The sequence below is a fragment of the Aquarana catesbeiana genome, linkage group LG03, assembly GCF_042186555.1.
Source record: "Aquarana catesbeiana isolate 2022-GZ linkage group LG03, ASM4218655v1, whole genome shotgun sequence".
In the NCBI taxonomy this organism is placed as follows: Eukaryota; Metazoa; Chordata; class Amphibia; order Anura; family Ranidae; genus Aquarana; species Aquarana catesbeiana.
In genome coordinates this window covers 294,686,299-294,705,245 of record NC_133326.1, presented here as the reverse complement: position 1 = coordinate 294,705,245, position 18,947 = coordinate 294,686,299, and the positions used below count along the sequence as shown (strand labels likewise).

Here is an 18,947-nt window from a genome sequence, read left to right as displayed (position 1 = left end):
GATGTCACTACAGGATCAATGTGCGAATCGACAGCGGGAGCTCCATGAGTCACGTCTGCTCACATGCCTAGCTTGGCCACGGCCCCCTCTTCCAAGCATCTTAAGGATATTTCTCTCCACTATCTGGATGTGAACACAGTGAGAGTTCAGGTCTTTCCTAAAGCCAATTTTAGAAAATTAAATTCACTCTTTGTGCTCCCTGAGGTTTCCCACAAGGATCTCTTTGCCTCTCACTCCACCATTGCTCAGTGGATCAGACAAGTTATTGTTAAGGCCTATAGACAGAAGGATAGGGTTCCACCTCTTCCTGATAAAGCACATTCCTCCTGAGCTTCATTTCATACATAGAATTTCTACCAGATGGATGTTTAATAATCCTTTGATGTCAGTTTCATGTGTAAGGTACTATAGGCTGCTCTCTGAAATATGTAGAGTGCTTTTTGACGTGATTGTTTTGTGGACGTGTTGGCATTGTTTGCTATGGTGCCCATTCAACAGCTGGATTGCTTTAAATATCCCATTCATAATGTTTTATAGCAGCCTGTGTCCTGTACTGTACAATCAGTAAAACAGGGATTTTGACTCACCGCCCATTTGGCACAGTGCAGAACACTTGGCCCTCCCCTTTATGCTTATTACTTTGCTAGCTATAAAACTGAGGCTAGCTGGGAGTGCGGAATGGAAGGGGTGCTCCTGCAGTATTTCATTTTTTGCCAATGTCCAATTACCTGAAGGTAGTTGCATATTTCTCAGTTTTAATGATTCAATGTGTCCTGTATTGTACCTCAAAAAATAGACTTTACTGGTAAGTCAAAAATCCGATTTTTGTTATGTTTTTTTAAACAACATTTTGCATGCTGGCTTTACTTTCTTTGTGACAGTCCAGGGGAAAGACCGCTTTAATGTTAAGCAAGCAGAGCAGTTATAGAGGGAAGCTTTACTGGAAGACCTTGAGTGTCACAGATTGAGAGTAGCAGCACTGCCAAGCAAGGATTGTCTGGATCAATTGCAAAGCTCTATTGGGACCAGAACCCGTGTGGTGCATTCCAGTGGCAGTTTTTCTGTAAAAAATCAACCGTGTGTGCTGGTATTGGAAAGTATATCAACATTACTTTAAGTGCAAGTGTGAATAAAGAGGCTGCATTAAAGTAGAATCTGATCTTGCTGCAGTTAAGAGACTGTAAGGGACTTTTTTTTATTTTAAATCGGTTACACTGCCTCCTGTGACAACCCTTCAATTAAATATGCAATATATGCAGAGTGGAAGTTGCAGTTCATTATTAAAGAGTGCTTTTAACCCACTGCTCGTCATTTTATCATCCTTTCAGTGCTTCCTTGAACCATACCCCTGAATGGTTCCCACCCCAGGTGATGTCATAAGTAAACCTCCACTTTATGGTTGCAACACTGTATCCTTGTTGTCAGTATTTTCTACTGTGGGACTACTAGGGGCCCTCCATTTGATTCCTAAGGATATTTTGACTCCTCTGGGACCTACACCACTATTTTAACCATGTTACAATAACTGTAACCCACACTTATTTTATGCACATTTTTAAGTTTAAATAGAAAGACTTCCATTTTGCCAAGTTGCATATGACTTGCTTCATTCTGAGCTTGAACAAGCAAGCTGGACCTTATTCATTTGCAGCATTGGCTCAGCTTGCAAGATTTGATCTTGGGTCTGGAGTTCTGAAGCTACAGTATACAACTTCTCTCAGTTGTAAGTATCATGCCATGCTGGCTGCATTTGTTTAAAAAATCAGAGAAGTAAGTAATGGAAATCACATTATGCCTAAATTTAAATATTGCAGTATTCACATTCAATCATTGAGACATATGTGGACTAATTAAGTTGTTTGTTCAGGAATGTTCTTTTGTCCAACAACTTGCTATACTTTTTTGATGTATACAGTAAATAAATGGAAAGTGAAGAGGACAGAAGTAAATACTTGTAGAAACTCAGTTATAGGCATAAATCATTGGTACACCCTCAGCAGCTCTGAATACATGGAAATGATGTTTCTGGTTATATAAATTGATGCATACAACTGCACTGTGGCTAAAAGGAATACTGCTTTTTCAGGTATATTATACTTATTGCTGTTGCACAATAAGACTACCCACTTGTACCCACTGTCATAGCAGACCTTTGCTTTACAGAAGGCAAAAGATAGGATCAATACAGACAACATTGTTATATTTCACCACAAATTGCTACCATTACATTCTTTCCCACACTTGCAATTTTTTGCAAATATGGGAACTGTGTACTGTGTTACAACCTTTATTTGTGATAACCCAATGTTACAACAATTCAACCTTTCCTAACATCTATTTATTTCCAATTTTCAGATATATTTTAGGCAGTTTTGCTTTGTTATTTGAGGGACTGTCCTGGACTCTGCTTCCAGGTCAGGCCACTAATCCCTCTCTGAATTATCAGCACCAGAGCTGTGGCAATTTTAGTTTTCCTGTCCTCGTCACTATTTATGCCCAAACTGCATTTTGAATCTCCTGTCGTCTATGTTGTTTAATGGGGACTTGGCAGTGTTACACATTATGTCTCTGGTGGCCAGGCATTGGTTTGTTTGAATCACTTTTTTGAATCTACTGCCACTTCTGTTGCTAATCTGGGATTTAATGATTAAGCAGATGGTTTTAGTGTGTGTGCCCTTCCAGCTCTCTAAACGGTTTTGTCTCAGGTGGCTTTGAGAGCTGAATGAAAGCTCAGAATCATTAGTCTCAAGCTATAGTCTGTTGCGGTCACCTGTTTTCCTAGCAACTCCCTCCACCTCCACTCCGCAAAGTAACCTGGTCCTATATGAATTAAGATTTGAAGAGTCCACTGCTCCTTTCTGCTTTCTAGTTTTAACACATTTTATATTTAAATCAAATGTCCCCAAATTTAAATTAAATAGCCCAAAGGTAGCAGCTATTGTTTTTCTTGCATAAAAACAATGGAGTTTCTCTTCAAAGAAGTGTGTGTCCTGTTAAATCCAGCTGTGATTCTTCCTCACATGACCACTTACTCTATCAAGGCATAATTGGTGAATATGAGCACGTGTTGTGTGCGTTTCAAGTGTTTGTCTACATTAATTCAATATTAGATTAGCGTTTTATCAGCTGTGGACTTGGATAAATCAATTCAACATTCACATTTTTTATTCTTTGGACAAGGGATTATGTTTCTTGGACATATTTATGAATAATGGTATATTAAAAATTATGGAGTTGTTGAATTCAGAGTTGAATTTCTTCAAACAGTATACGTTAATGAACTTTATGTAACCCCTTGATACCTGCTAAGGAATTAACCGTAAAATTTTCCGATCGACTGCTTACTTTCATGTGCAGCCAGTGATAACACCATCAAAACCCATGTACTAAGAAGTTGTGTTTTACAAATGAAACCCATGGATCAGTTCTTACACTCCTTAGGGGAATGCATTTCATTGCAGCCATGATTAATGCAGCCATCTGAGTGCCTGAGTATTCACTAGGAAGTTTTCACTAAATGAAATATTGACTCAGCCCTTCAACATGTGAGGAACAGCTGGAAAAAAACTACTGTTGAGATCCTCTAAGTCCCAGATATATTTCTTAACACATTCATCAAATTGATTTGGCACGTATTTAATTTATAACTATTCAGCGCTGGTTTGTTCATATTAATTCACAGTGGTCATAACGCTTTCACTCATCAATGTCCTCTGTAAAAGGAAATTTCATATAAATCAAGTTGGTTTTTAACACTTTGAACAGTGTTCACCTTCGTGTAGAACTCTATATCAGCTTCGTAAATACTGTATGAAGAAATACTAGAGTACTGAAAATATAAATGTCGGTGGTTATTGCCATTTTGCTTTACTGTTTATTTACGTCTTTAACTGAAGTTTTTCTTTCCTTTTTTGCACACCCCTTTGACAATCCAGTTGCAATGTTCCATGTTTTATTGTGTTACAATGTATTCATGTGCACTGTATTCTTTCGTCATTTCTACATCATTTTATTACTGGTCTGTAAGGCCGTATACATATGGGTGCCAATAAAGAGCATTACAGCTGAGGAAGTAGAACCACATTTGCAGATGCAACATCACATCTCCAAAGTAGAGTCGTTACCTGCATTATTATTGTAGGTCACTTTTCAGCTGGGTCGGCAACTGAAGATGAAGTATAAGAGGTTCCTTAGCACATAGTCTATGTAATTAGTTAATTTTGTAATTCTAGATTTGCAAGTTCATATTTGTTAGTTCAATTATATTTGTATCAACTAGAGCAATTTTTTCCTCCTGTTATTTAGTTTAAGATCTCTTGAACATTAGGTGGAAGAATAAGTTTTGGAGATTATATGGAAAAGATTGTTTGAATTTTATGTCCACCAAGGAAAGTAGAGAAAGGTTGAATATATGAAATCAGCAATGCTGTAGATAAAATGATAAAATTGCTGCAGAAGTATGTGGACATGTGGTACACTTTCTAGGCATGCAAACACAGAGGTTTTGGAATGAAAAAAATATATATTTATGAACAAAAGGCAGTATAACTTGTCTTTCACAAGCACCCGAATATGTGTGCATCTTTCTAAGTGTTCCCAAGTTAGTTGTTAAAATTAGCAGTTTGGATAGAAAATCGTCATAAAATGTTTTTGTATACCTGAGAACTAATCAATGATTTTCTAATCTTGTTTTTGCGTTTTCTCTTTTCTTTCTTTTCTCTTCTTGATCAACAAAATTAAAATTTCTGACTGTACATTTATGTAGGTGCACTGAAGCTAGAGCACTAAAGTTTTCTAGGATTTTTTGATTCACATATAGGTGGCAAAACACAGGAGCTAAAGTATCTCACAAAAGTGAGTACACCCCTCGCTTTTTGTAAATATTGTATTATATCTTTTCATGTGACAACACTGAAGAAATTACACTTTGCTACAATGTAAAGTAGTGAGTGTATAGCTTGTATAACAGTGTAAATTTGCTGTCCCCTCAAAATAACTCAACACACAGCCTTTAATGTCTAAACCGCTGGCAACAAAAGTGAGTACACCCAATTTGGGCCCAATTTGCCATGTTCCCTCCCCGTTGTCATGCGACTTGTTAGTGTTACAAGGTCTCAGGTGTGAATGGGATGCAGGTGTGTTAAATTTTGTGCTATCACTCTCACTCTCTCATACTGGTCACTGGAAGTTCAACATGGCACCTCATGGCAAAGAACCCTCTGAGGATCTGAAAAAAAGAATTGTTGCTCAACATAAAGATGGCCTAGGCTAAAAGAAGATTGCCACGACCCTGAAACTTAGCTGCAGCATGGTGGCCAAGACCATACAGTGGTTTAACAGGAGAGGTTCCACTTAGAACAGGCCTCGCCATGGTCAACCAAAGAAGTTGAGTGCATGTGCTCAGCATCATATCCAGAGGTTGTCTTTGGGAAATAGACGTATGAGTGCTGCCAGCATTGATGCAGAGGTTGAAGGGGTGGGGGGTCAGACTGTCAGTGCTCAGAACATATGCCGCACACTGCATCAAATTGGTCTGCACAGCTGTCGTCCCAGAAGGAAGCCTCTTCTAAAGATGATGCACAAGAAAGCTCGCAAACAGTTTGCTAAAGAAAAGCAGACTAAGGAAATGGATTACTGGAACCATGTCCTGTGGTCTGATGAGACCAAGATAAATTTATTTGGTTCCGATGGTGTCAAGCGTGTGTGGTGGCAACCAGGTGAGGAGTACAAAGGCAAAAGTATCTTGCCTACAGTCAAGCATGTTGATGGAAGTGTCATGGTCTGGGGCTGCATGAGTGCTGCCAGCACTGGGGAGCTACAGTTCCTTGAGGAAACCATGAATGCCAACATGTACTGTGACATACTGAAGCAGAGCATGATCTCCTCCCTTTGGAAACTGGGCAGCAGGGTAATATTCCAACATGATAACGACCCCAAACACACCTCCAAGATGACAACTGCCTTGCTAAAGAAGTTGAGGGTAAAGGTGATAGACTGGCCGAGCATGTCTCCAGTCCTAAACCCTATTGAGCATCTGTGGGGCATCCTCAAATGGAAGGTGGAGGAGCGCAAGATCTCTAACATCCACCAGCTCCATGATATCGTCATGAAGGAGTGGAAGAGGACTCCAATGGCAACCTGTGAAGCTCTGGTGAACTCCATGCCCAAGAGGGTTAAGGCAGTGCTGGAAAATAATGGTGTCCACACAAATATTGAAACTTTGGGCCCAATTTGGCCATTTTCACTTAGGGGTATACTTATTTTTGTTGCCAGCAGTTTAGACAGCAAATTTACACTGTTATACAAGCTGTACACTCACTACTTTACATTGTAGCAAAGTGTCATTTCTTCAGTGTTGTCAAATGAAAAGATATAATAAAATATTTTTAAAAATGTGAGGGGTGTACTCACTTTTGTGAGATACTGTATGTTGGCATATTCGGTCCCTAATACCAAAATAAGATCATTACACTGCCCTCAGTGTCCATGCTTTTGCTTATAGCAGGGGTTACTGGATGTCCTCACAAAGTGCACAGACTCCTCTCAAGAGCCTGCATTAAGTCTGATGCATGTATGTGAACTTTGTAGCTGCTCTTTACAAAAAGGATAGGGTTGAGACTATAAAGGAAAGGTCTTTGATAATAGATATTTTTAAAGCCACAAACCTATCAATGCCTTTCTTGCTGGATTTAGTTTTCCATCTGACTCTGTTTAGTAATCTGAGATATCACTATCCTAATAACCATAGGTCTACGTATGGCTAAAATAGCAATGAGAGAAGTAGGACTATTCAAAGAAGTGCTGATTGCTGAAGCTGTTTTTATTGCCAGAGTTCAGTGAAAACATAATAAGTATGCTTAATGTTTCTTTCCAGGAGCTCTTATCTCTACAAACATAAATTACAGGATATATAAAACAAAGAGCTATTCTAGTTCTTTGTTCATAAACAAAATGTATTTTCTCAGTCGTTCATTGAGGGGCTTGATAGCAAGAGTCCCAGGGTTATACTGCTGGCTACAGGAGAAATAGACACATAGTAAAGGTCAGCCCCCTTGACACTATATCCCCTCACACACCTGTTCAGTTTTACTTAATGTCCATAGGTGAATGGATGATTCTTGCTTTCTGCTCTATTTTTTTTACTAAATTGAAAGATTTTTTTTATTATCATAAGCTACTGCTCAGCTAAATTCAGGCTAGATATTGTAAACCCTAAAATTTCGCAAGTCAGCCGACAGAGACAGCTTTTGCCAGTTCATTGAGTATACTGTTTTCTCTCTGCAATGGGCCCTGCAGTCAACAGTGACAGCCTGCTTGTGTTCCAGTTAGCTCAGGACTCCACTATTCATGTCAGGACAGTATGTCTGTGGATTCTTTGTGGACTTATTGGGACCAGAACCGTGAGTGAAGACTCACTTCTCATCAGTGGCTTACAAGACCTGTGTTTTTAGAATTTCTTTTTTACAGTGTACCTGAGTTTTTTTTCTGCTGTGTAAATTCTTTCACAGATGCAGCTGTAGCAAAGGCTTGGCACTGTACGTAAGGGACAAAGGGTATTTTAAGTGCTTATTGTTAATTTTTACTATTAGCCTTGCAAGTTGGGAGATCCTGCCTCTGTATTAATGCCCAGGGCCTGTGTGTATTTTTCTGATGGTTAGGCAATGTATGTCTGAACCACCATTTGAAATTCCCTTCCTGGCCAGGTTTTTCTAAAGAGGCAGCACTGTTTAACTGTGCTCACACTGAGCTCTCTGCCTTCCGATGGAATTTCTCCCTTCAGAAGGAGCTCTGTAATAGTACACAGGGAGTGGTACTACTAAATATCTAATGCAATGGCAGTTAACCCTTAACAGCTGCTCTCCACATGCTTCTCACAGCACTTGACCAGAAGCTCCTCTGACAAAAGGATTTACAGCTGCCTGGAATTTGGATAATGTAGCCTCCAGGGCATTGTGGGTATGTGGAATTTAACACATGTATGACTGTGACAGCAGTGTACGACATGTTCTCATTCACTATTACATGAGACTGTGGCAGGACTTTGACCCTTTCTCGTGTTATAGGGAATTGTTTGGAAAACTGTATCATGTTGCAACAACATGGTTACAGAGCCATTACTGCTAATTTAACCCCCCATACACCAAACCTAGTTTTGGGTCCATCAGTATTCTTGTGGGTTTTGGGTAGCCCATTCCATAAGGTATAAACCCTGTTTGGGCATAGGCAACATGTGTAGCACCAACATAAGAGCATAAGATCATGAGAATTCACTCCTCCATGGAATTTGGAAATTTGGACAGCCAACATCCTCATAAATTGCCTTGAAGAGTATGGTATCTTGTTCATCTGTTAGCCAGCTGTGGTTTCTACTGGACTGGATTGATCTCTTATTTCTTAAACTCTACTTCTTGGTTCCTAGCTTTGATAGTCTGCATGTTGATACCTAGGTTCAGAGAAATGGGCATTTTGGATTCTGTAATCCTAACTGTGTTTTCTCATAAATCTTCTTCCTGCAAAATTTTTCATTAAGAACTGGTGTGAGTCTCTTGGGGATGTTCCCCATTGGCCTTTGCATTGGACCATCGTCTTACATTCTTCTACTTGGGGTGTAAAACAACATTTGGTCCTTTGCACCATCAAAGGTCAGGTGTCTACATTGTTTTCTTTTTTGTTTTTTTTTTTAACGTCCTCTTGCTATTTCTTCACTAATTTGTACTGTTCTACATGAAACGATACACTTTGCTCCCTCTGTTAGGCCTCCTCTTCTACTGTGGATTTAAATCTAGTATTGTCGGTGTTACAATGACCTCATGTTCAACCGATTCAGGACATTTCTTCGGGCAGTACTTTCCCATAAGGTAGCCCTTAGTTTGGCCATGTCTATGGCCAGAAGGGTTTCTGAGGTATCAGTTTTCCCTGGAAGGAAGTCACATTTAATCTTAGATCAAGACAAGTTTATTTTGAGACCAAGAACCTCCTGTTTACCATAAGTGGTTTCTGTTTCTCACCTCATGAAGATATTGCATTGCCTTCCTTGTGTCCGACATCAAAGAGATTCCTCTCCATTGCCTGGATGTGGCCATGAGGGTTCACGTTTTTCTCTTCTTTTAGGCAGACAGATTCTCCTTTTTGTCATTCCAGAGGGTCCTTAAAGAGGCTATTTGGCTCCCAGATCTCTACTGGATATGACAGGATACAGGCTTATGTGAAATTTGAAGAGGTGGTGCTGAGTTATGTCCCTGTATGTGTGTTCCATATGTACCGGTGTCTTATGATTGTGAATTCCACTTTGTATTGCATATTTGTTTTGTTTGTATCACGCATCCTGTATTCCCTTGTATATCCACTTTGTGCTTTGTAGATTTGTTGGATCTACACCACTCTTTGACTAATAAAACTCACTTTCATTACAAATCCATACTCCTTATTACTCCAGAGTAGGTTTCTCCCTTTAAAGTCCCGTAAGAGGAAAAAATTCCCATTTACCTGGATACAGGCTTATGAGTTATTAGATAAAGTGTCTCTGTTTCCCATTAAAGCCCACTCAACTAAAGAGAGGAACTGTGTACATTGAGGGACTTCTATGTTCACTCACTTTACTGTTTTCTATGTGCCTAGTGTCCATTTCTCCTGTAGGCGGCAGTATAAACCAAGGTCTTTTACTATCAAGTTATGTCCCTCAATGGACTCCCAGAAAATAATTTTACAGTGAGAGCAAAATTTCTAGTTTTCGCTATCATCTATTGAGGGACAAAGCTTTTAGAATAGAATTGTTATTTTATAAAATCCCATTTTAATTCCCCTGCTCACCGAGGCTTAGACTAATAAAGGGCCAGCATTGTGGTCCAATAAGTATGCAATTTAATTGCCCAGTGCTCAACATATTACACTGGGAACATTTTATGAAATATGAATAGAATTCCTGAGCCTGGCTGACCCTACACTTAAATTATCCTTTAATCCCAAAACCTGAACTATCATCTGAACTGTTGACCAAATGCTCACCCAATGACAGTTCGTACCAGTTTCAGCTCCAAATAATTTCTGCACAGGTATCACTAGATTGAAAATAATTATTTTGATATTCATGGTAAAGTAAGTATAATTATATATTTACTGTTATTAATTCTCCACCTTTTTTCTTTTTATTTTAGAAGCTGTTTATTAAAGGCGTTGCCTACATTGAGATTTCTTGATGATGAAGAATTACATCTTGGGGATTACACTCCTCACAAGCCCTCTTTGGGAAGTTTCATGGCTCTCTGTCAAACTCAGATCGTCAATATATGTAAATTATGGAAAAAAATGAATAGTGAAGATGAGTAAGTAGAAAGATTACTCTAGAAGTAGAATGAGCATTTTATAAATGAAGATAGTAAGAAACTGTGTGTCTTTTTGTGTTGTGTGCACATTAAAGTGGTTGTAAGCCCTTACATATATGCAGTAAAGTGACTGGCCTCAAGTGATGCATAGAAATTAAACAAATCCTCCTACTTAAGTTGTACCTGCTTATCTGTAGCCCTCTCTCCTCTGCATCTGTTCAAAGTCCAGAATTTCTGAGCTTCAGCAGGCAGGGAGTAGGGATCTCATGCACAGCATAGAGCAGGGAGCTGATTGTAATCTGAGACTAAGTGGAGGGAATAGACACCCCCCTACACACAGTTTGATGGGGAAACCTGCACAGCTGAGGCTGTCAGTCACCTGCTGCGTGCTGGAGGGGAAGCCATCTCCCTGCATTGTCTGGTGTTGGGCTAGACTGTCAGAAGTGACCCATGCAGATAGCAGAGTAATGAGAGAGCAGGCAGAAATCACGCCCAATGTTTTCAAAAGAGGTAAGTACACACTATAGAAGGATATGCTTTGTTCATTTTGCATTTCAGAGATTTACAACCACTTCAAAGACTAACTCCATTTGTTCTTTCTTTTTTAATGATGATTGATGAAGAACTAAAATTCTATAAAATGTTTTTTTATAGACCCAGCCAGTCAGATTAAGAGCACACTTTGAAAGTAGAAATCACTCCAAGCAAAGGGTGTTTGAGGTGGACATAAATACAGACCTTGAATAATGTTGGCACCTTACCATCATATAGCTTTTTAATTGTGGCAAAAGGTGCAGTAGCTAGCAGTACTCTATAGATAAAAGAAAAATGTGTTTTCACAGATATAACCTCAGTTACTTGAAATCTGATTGGACCACTTCACTGAGAAGTAGATTGTTACTACTTTTTTTTTGCACAGCTTTAGTGAACAAATCTGCATGTGTCTAGCATATTTGCTATTTGTGTAGGGAAAGTAATCATTTATTCAATTATTCCATTGTCTTGGTTGCCTTTGAGTATTAAAAAAAAGAAAAATTGAACCTTAGCCCCTATGGATAACAGAAAATATTCAACAATACACCAGCTGCAGTAAGAAAAACTGCTAAAAAAGCAATGGACAATATAAAAACAATTTGCTGCACTTAGTGTTGATAAAATTCATATACACGCATATATATCTGATACAGTCCCAATAGGCGATGATATAAAGTAGTCGTGCTTAAATGATGTATCTATGTGCAGATGTGCTAAGACTGGATGCTCCACATGGATGTGCACTCACCCCTAGATGTTGACCACCTATCTCTAGTGTGGTCTCTCAAGCGTGTGGGGATACCCCTGTAGAAGTCTGTTTGCTGACGTCTCATGCAGAAGAAAACCTCATATAGATGGATGGAAATGACAAAAGAAGATCCTCATTGCGCAATGCCATTACAAACGACTTTATTTGGTAAAAAAACAAAATATTTCCACTCACATTTGAAAGTGCCTATATTCCTGGCACCCGGTGTGTTTAGCAGGTGATTATATTATTGGGTAATCGTACCACTCATGAAAAACACTGCTCGCGGCATTCAGCTCGATTCCGGGGTGTTTTGCGATGACGCGGTAAAACCTCAACGCGTTTCGGCCAATCACAGAGCCATCATCAGGAAGTTCTGATTTCGCCATATTGGTTAAGGGCATTTATACCCTAACTTCAAATCTTGTTAATTGATTATTTTTACTTCAGGGGAGCGTACAATCTAATTTCTGTAATGAAAAGGCATCTACAGTAGAATTAACTAAGTTGCATAGTAAAAATAAACATATATATATATATATATATATATATATATATATATATATATATATATATATATATATATATATATATATATATATATATATATATATATGTGTGTGTGTGTGTGTGTAAATGAATTGTTGATAAATAATAAGCGGGCCCTCTGATGGTCATGAGGCAGGTATCGTTTAAAAACAGTAATGTTGATTTTTAAAGAGGCCATCTAGTGGTGCAATCTAATCTGAATAAGTGAAATTGTATAATAAATAACATTAAATAAAATATATTTTAATAAAATACAGTGGATTTAAATTCATAGTGATAATTGAATAGTGATAATTAAATTATACGTTTTACGTTAAATTTATTAGTGTTTAATTTATATTATGTGACACAGTGAAATAAGTGACATAATGGATTTAAATTGTATGGTATTATACTTTAATACAAAAATAAATTAACATAATCAATAAGACAGATCTCCTTGTGAGTATGAATTGATACCTCTAATGATAGATGTCTGTGGAAACTTTGTTGCTCACATTTAGATAATGGTAATTATCTACAGGTTTAAAACATTATAAGAAATTATAAAAAAATGAAGCAATTAAGATCCAATTCAACATTTAACCCTAATGGTGTCAATGTTTGGAGTTCAAAAATCTATTTAGTTTCGTTCTGGGATATTTTTTGGATCATATTGGCAGCTCTCCAATGTCTGTTAACAGTGTCAATTGCATAAAAGGACAGTCCAGCTGGGTCTTTATTGCGTGCCACCCTAAAATGGTTGGACACACTATGCTTTGGGAATCCACTACAGATATTTGTTATGTGTTCACTGACTCGTTTTGTTAACGTCCTAGAAATCCTGCCCACGTACTGGTTGCAGGTACATTCCAGGACATAAGTTACTTGTCTAGTGCCACATGTTATGAATGGTTTAATGGGGTAGTGTTTATTGGTTTGGTGAGAGGTGAAAGATGTCCTTTTCCTGGGAGCCCCCCCCCCCCGTGTGCTCCTACAGGGTCCACATCTTCCACATTTGTAAAAACCTTCCAGGTTAAATATAGTGGTTGCTGTTTTCTTGGGGGGGTCAGGTATAAAATAAAGATAATTATAGATAAATTTGGGTTTACTTGGTAGTAGTTTGTTTAAAATGGGATCTTTTTGTAGCATAGGCCAGTGTTTTTTTATACTTTGTTCCAAATACTTGATTTTTTTTGTTTTGTTTGTTTTTTTGTTAAAACCTGTAATGAAGGTGACATCATACTCTTTATCTACTTTCTTTTTTGTTGTTAAGAGTGCATTCCTGTCCATGCCCCCCACCTGTTCTTTTACTTTTAATGGTAAATCGAGTGAATACCCTTTGTCTTTAAACCTTTGGATCAAAATGTCAGTTTGTTCTATGTAGTCTCCATGGATGGTACAATTTCTCTTTTTATACGCATAAATTGGCCTTTTGGAATGGCCATCTTCCACTTGGGGTGGTGACAACTCCTGACTGGAATATAGCTATCACTGTCCGTGTTCTTAAAGTATGTTTTGGTGTTCAACATACCATCTTGTTTAAAGATATGGAGGTCCAGAAAGTCTATATTTTGTTTGTGAGCCTTTACCGTAAATTTCATGTTATAGACGTTACTGTTGATATGGTTAATGAATTCATCTAATGTAGACTCAGTTCCTCTCCATATCAGCAGGCCATATTGCAGGTCAGGCTAGATGTTACCATATATTACCTCTTCTTCCCATTTGTTAAGAAAAATGTTAGCAACACTGGGGGGCATATTTGGCCCCCATGGAAACACCTTCACTGTCGTTTCAGCGTCGCTTTTCAGCCGATAGTGGGGCGCTTTGAACCCCCACTAGCGGCCGAAAAAGAGTTAAAAGTGGCGCTTCGGCGGCACTGCCCATTGATTTCAATAGGCAGGGGCACTTTAAGAGCGGTGTATACACCACTCCTAAAGCACCTCAAAGATGCTGCTTGCAGGACTTTTTTTGACCTCCTGCCAGCGCATCACTCCAGTGTGAAACCCCTCGTGCTTTCACATTGGAGTGACAGGAGAGGTGCTTTACAGGCGCTATTTTTAGAGCTATAGCGCCTGTAAAGTGCCTCAGTGTGAAAGGGGTCTTACTGAAGGGATAATATTAAAGTTCATGAACAGAGAGCAAATGCTGCAAAAACAGAGGAGGAAAACAAATACCTATGATATAGCACTTATAACAGATTTCAATAGACAATAAAAATTGGAAGCAAGTGTTAAAGAATAAGTTCACCTTTTGGGAAAATAATAAATGCATATATTTTTTCATTTCCAGGCTCTTAAGAAGTCTGGAAAGCATTGCATCCATAATCAGGGGTACAAAGTCAGACTCCGGCAGACAAGCCCTGCAGTTTTCAGTTTGTTCATTCATACGGGCTGGCTGTTTACAAGCTACAGGGTTTGTGAATGAACTGCAAAGCAGCTCATCAGTGACCTTGCAGTCCATTCATAACAACAAGCCGTCAACCAGAAAGGCTGGTGCTACTTAGAGTTCGGGGGGCTGTGTTAAGGCTGCTTTATTTTCAAATAGTGACATTGGGTGCTGGGAGAAGATTGCTGTCACTGGGGTGAGTGGAGGGGAGAGGACGTGAGGCTGCATCTGCTGGAACCTGTTTTGTGCTTCACCCTTTTTTACCATGTTCAAAAAAAGGTGAACTTATCCTTTAAGCAGGTTGGAAATTGACCATAAATGGACCAAAATTCAGCTGGTTCAGGAGGGACCGGCCAAATTTCAATCCATGTATGGACAGGTTGGTTGTACACAAGTTGATCTATTTAAGTCTAACATTTTCTTTTGATTAGCACTGCTGTCAAAATACAAAGGCTCAGTGAGTTGAACAAAAGAAAATTACTTGCGTATGGCCAGCCTTTAATGCTATTGGCTGATATTGCTGATATACAAGGTGCTAGCTAAGTTAATGCCTAATGGACCTAAGTTTATAAATAAAAAAACCCCAGCCCTAAGTAATAAATTAGTTCATAATGTCTTGGACTCCCCCAAGAGAAAAGTAACCTTTTTGGACTTGACAGGCTATTTTAGATGTATAATATGTGGCCCTTTCAAAGCAGTTACAGACAATGAAAGGAAACAAATGCTTTTTATATCAAATCATACACACTGCAAATATGAAATGAATCAGTTAATTTCATGTGATAACACCATACATACTAGAATGCCCATGTGGCTTACAGTATGTAGGGAGAACAACACGGAAATTATCAGTTAGAATTGAGAGCATATCAACAAAATCAGAAAGGTCAACACACATTGGAGAGGATCTGACCTAAAAAAGGCAATATCACAAAATAAAACAAGGTGGATTTATGGACCAGAAACCTTCACTCACGGTGGTGTGAATATTGACATAGACCTCAATAATTTAATCTCCAATTTTTAATTATCTTTCTTATTTAACATATTTATCACTTCCAATCTTTATTTTTGCGAATTGCAAAATCTCGTTTTAAGTAACTGGGAATCTCTTGGACAGTGAGTGGGTTAGTGTGTGGAGGTAGTTGGGGACAAAGTAGAGCGTTAAAGGTAGAGAAGAGCCGACAAGGCTAGAATGAAAAGGTGAGAAAGTAGGTTTGTTTGGCAGCATGAAGGCAGGAATTGTATTTTGGGAGGGCGGATTTGTGTAGGGTGAAGTCTTGCAAGGATTTAGTTGTACGCCACAGTCACTCAAGAGCACAGCTATGTCTCTTGGGATTTCTCGTGTCGTCAGTTTTCTAGGGTTGCAACAGTCAAGGCCTGATTCTGCATGTAGTTAAAGGAGAAAGTGAGTTCAATGAGGGTGGGGGTGAACTGTTGTAGACAGAGATGACCAGGTTAGGACAGGACAGAGGTGAGATTTTGTCATAGAGATTGCCAGTAGCAGAATAGAGAAGAAAGTGGCAAAGGATTCTACAAGTAATTGTTTGATGCTTGGAGGGATAGGTTGTTGAAGACAAGGACACTGAAACTGATGAGGTTGTGACCAGAGAGCGGAAAGGGAGTTTTTGTGAGGTTACCAGGAGTGCAGGAAAGGGAGAATACAAGGTCAAGAGTGTTACCATTGGAGTGAGTAGAAGTGTGTGTCCATTGTGTTAGCTCAAAAGATTAGTTTAGGTTGAGAAGTTAAGATGTAGCAGGGCTGTTAACATTAACAAGGATGTTAAAATCACCCAGAATGATAGTGGATATTTCAGAGGAGAGAAAGTAGGGTAACCAATCAAAATAGTCATCAAAAAAGCACAGTTCTGATCCAAGACATGGATAAATTACTGCAATCTTCAGAGAAATTGGAGAAAACAGACAAATACAGTGTCTCAAAAGAGGAAAGGGACAGAGAGGGATGGGTAGGAAAGGCTTGAAATTGTATCTTTGTATCCTTCTGTCAGTCTATAGAACATACATGTTAGTATCATCTATTTGCACTAATGGAATCTATATTTTGACTCATATAAACAATTTTGTTATGGACGCGTTAACCCATATTATCTATTCAAAATTGTGATATACTGTATGTTACATGTGAGATGTACCAGTCTTTTCTGTACCCCCAATTAGCTTCAGTAAATTCAGATTGAAAAAAATGATTTTGACTTTCACATGTAATTATGTTTATATTTTTAGAACATGTTCTTCTCTGGAAAGGCTAGAACTGTACTGTAATACTTTAAAGGAACTGCATAAACTCAGCAGTGAACACAGATTTGCACATGAGTATGGTGACACCAATGTTTCTGAGAAAGATGATCCTCTGGAAATAAGTCAAACAGTTTTTGCAAGTAGACAGCATAATAATCCTGTTATCAGTGGTTTCAAAGAAGATAACCATGATCATACAAGGCTGATCGCTCTGAATCAGCCTCACCTACTGTCTGAAGACCGCCTTAAAAATGCAGAGAAAAAGGATTTTGTGGGGAACACAACTGTTCAGTCTCGACCACTGGATAATTCCATCTGTGTCTCAGGAAATGTAACATATACTAATAACTTGGGGAAAACCTTAAAAACATATCACCCTGCAAAAAGCAGAGAAATGTAAGTGTTCTTGTTATTTAAATAATTCATACAATATATTGCATTTTACTGAAAAATAAGAGATGTGAAATTAGCAGTATAATACAATTTTTTTGTATATTTGATCAGTAAATATTATAAAGCTTTTACACATAAATATCAATGCAGCTTTTACTACTAACATTTTAAGTTCATTGAAATGCAAAACAGTACTTAGCTACACTGCAAGTAATTGATTTCTATTTCGTCTGATTACAGTATTTAGTGCTTTCTTTTGTTATTGTAAACTGCATCACCTGTAGTAAAATATTCTGGAGACAATATAGTGTTTCAGTTATTCATATGGCTGTCAGTATACACATTTATAAACAGAATAAAGTAGGTATAGAGTAAGGGTTCCAAATGTATTGTAGATTTATTGATATGTATCTTTTAGGCACTTAGCATGCCCTTTCCAGGCATAATGAATGTAAAAAAAAAAGGGAAATTTCTAAAACAGCTTTGTTTCTTATCTAAATTTCTCACAGAGCTACCTGAATTTGTTGGGTGTGTCAGTAATAGCATTAGAACTGTCGCACTGCTTTTCTGGATTTGGCACAGGACATTCTTAGCCAACATCAATGCCAGAAAGGGGTACAAATCCAATATTGATTGGCCCCCTAGTGTACTGTGACTTTCAAAAAAGGTCACCCAGATGCTATGCAGGCATAGTGCGGGTCTTCAAATTCTCTATGACCTGTTGGCTTCAACTGTGCTTGCTGAACATATTAGAGGTCAAAGGCTTTCCACACCTCCCTCTTAGTATGTCATTATGCTTCTATGTATGCTTAAAGTGTCACTAAAGGCAAAACTTTTTATTTTTTTTTGTTTTGAGTAGAGTAGAGAGAGATTAGAACTCGTGACAGGTTTTATTCCTGTTTGTGCAATTAAAAGGAAGATTCACTCTCTAGATTTGTCCTGTTTACCAGTATCATCAAAAGTGAAAGTACAAGAAAATCCCCAATTTTGGGTTAATATAAGGGCAGGAAAAGAAGAGAATGTTACAGTGGGGACCCTGGTAACACCCCTGGATTCCCTCACTTTGGAGGGATTTCCTCTCACTCTCTGTTTTGGTTATGGAACAGTAAGTGAACACAGATAGCAAAAAAACATATATGCGTATGATGGGCACAAGTGGCAGCATTTGATGGGCACAAGTGGCTGCATTTGATGGGCACAGGTGGCTGCATATGATGGGCACAGGTGGCTGCATTTGATGGGCAAGTGGCTGCATATGATGGGCACAAGTGGCTGCATTTGATGGGCGAGAGAAAAAAAAAAACAACTGACAAGGGTTTTAACTCACTTATTCTATTCTATGGCAGCCTAAGTGACTATGGGAGATACAAGCACGCTGTGCATTGGCACAGTGTCCTGTAACACCAAGCAGGGTGCATAGCCATGTAAACTGACCTCTCCAGCCTAGATCTGCTTCCATGCTTGGCATGGTCAGCTGAATTAGGATAGGCGGGGAACTCTTGATCAATGTAAAAATAAAAAAAACAGAAAAGGTTTGCTTTACCAGCATATACATGAAAACACTAACACAAAGTCTCAATATTAGTTTAAGGGTAACATACATTTTAAGGGCCAGATGCCATCACTGTACAGAACAGTGTAGCTGCTCCCTGCCCTGTGCTGTCCCTTCTCATTTTTTTATATATTTTTTTTTCTATAAAAAAGTCAAAGTGGCTCCTAAAAAAACAGAAGAAGCGTGAGTTATGGCTGAGGATAGAACTGTCCTATTGCAT

At 38.5% G+C, this 18,947-nt stretch overlaps 1 protein-coding gene across 1 annotated transcript in view; it reads left to right on the top strand.

Annotated features, from left to right (window-relative positions):
* LRRIQ1 (leucine rich repeats and IQ motif containing 1) overlaps window positions 1-18,947 on the top strand; it is a 318,462-nt gene that overhangs the window by 139,770 nt on the left and 159,745 nt on the right. Inside the window, exons 14-15 of the mRNA XM_073620214.1 lie at window positions 10,155-10,322; window positions 16,768-17,178. Of these exons, the coding sequence (XP_073476315.1) occupies window positions 10,155-10,322; window positions 16,768-17,178 (579 nt within the window). The remainder of the gene's footprint in view (window positions 1-10,154; window positions 10,323-16,767; window positions 17,179-18,947) is intronic.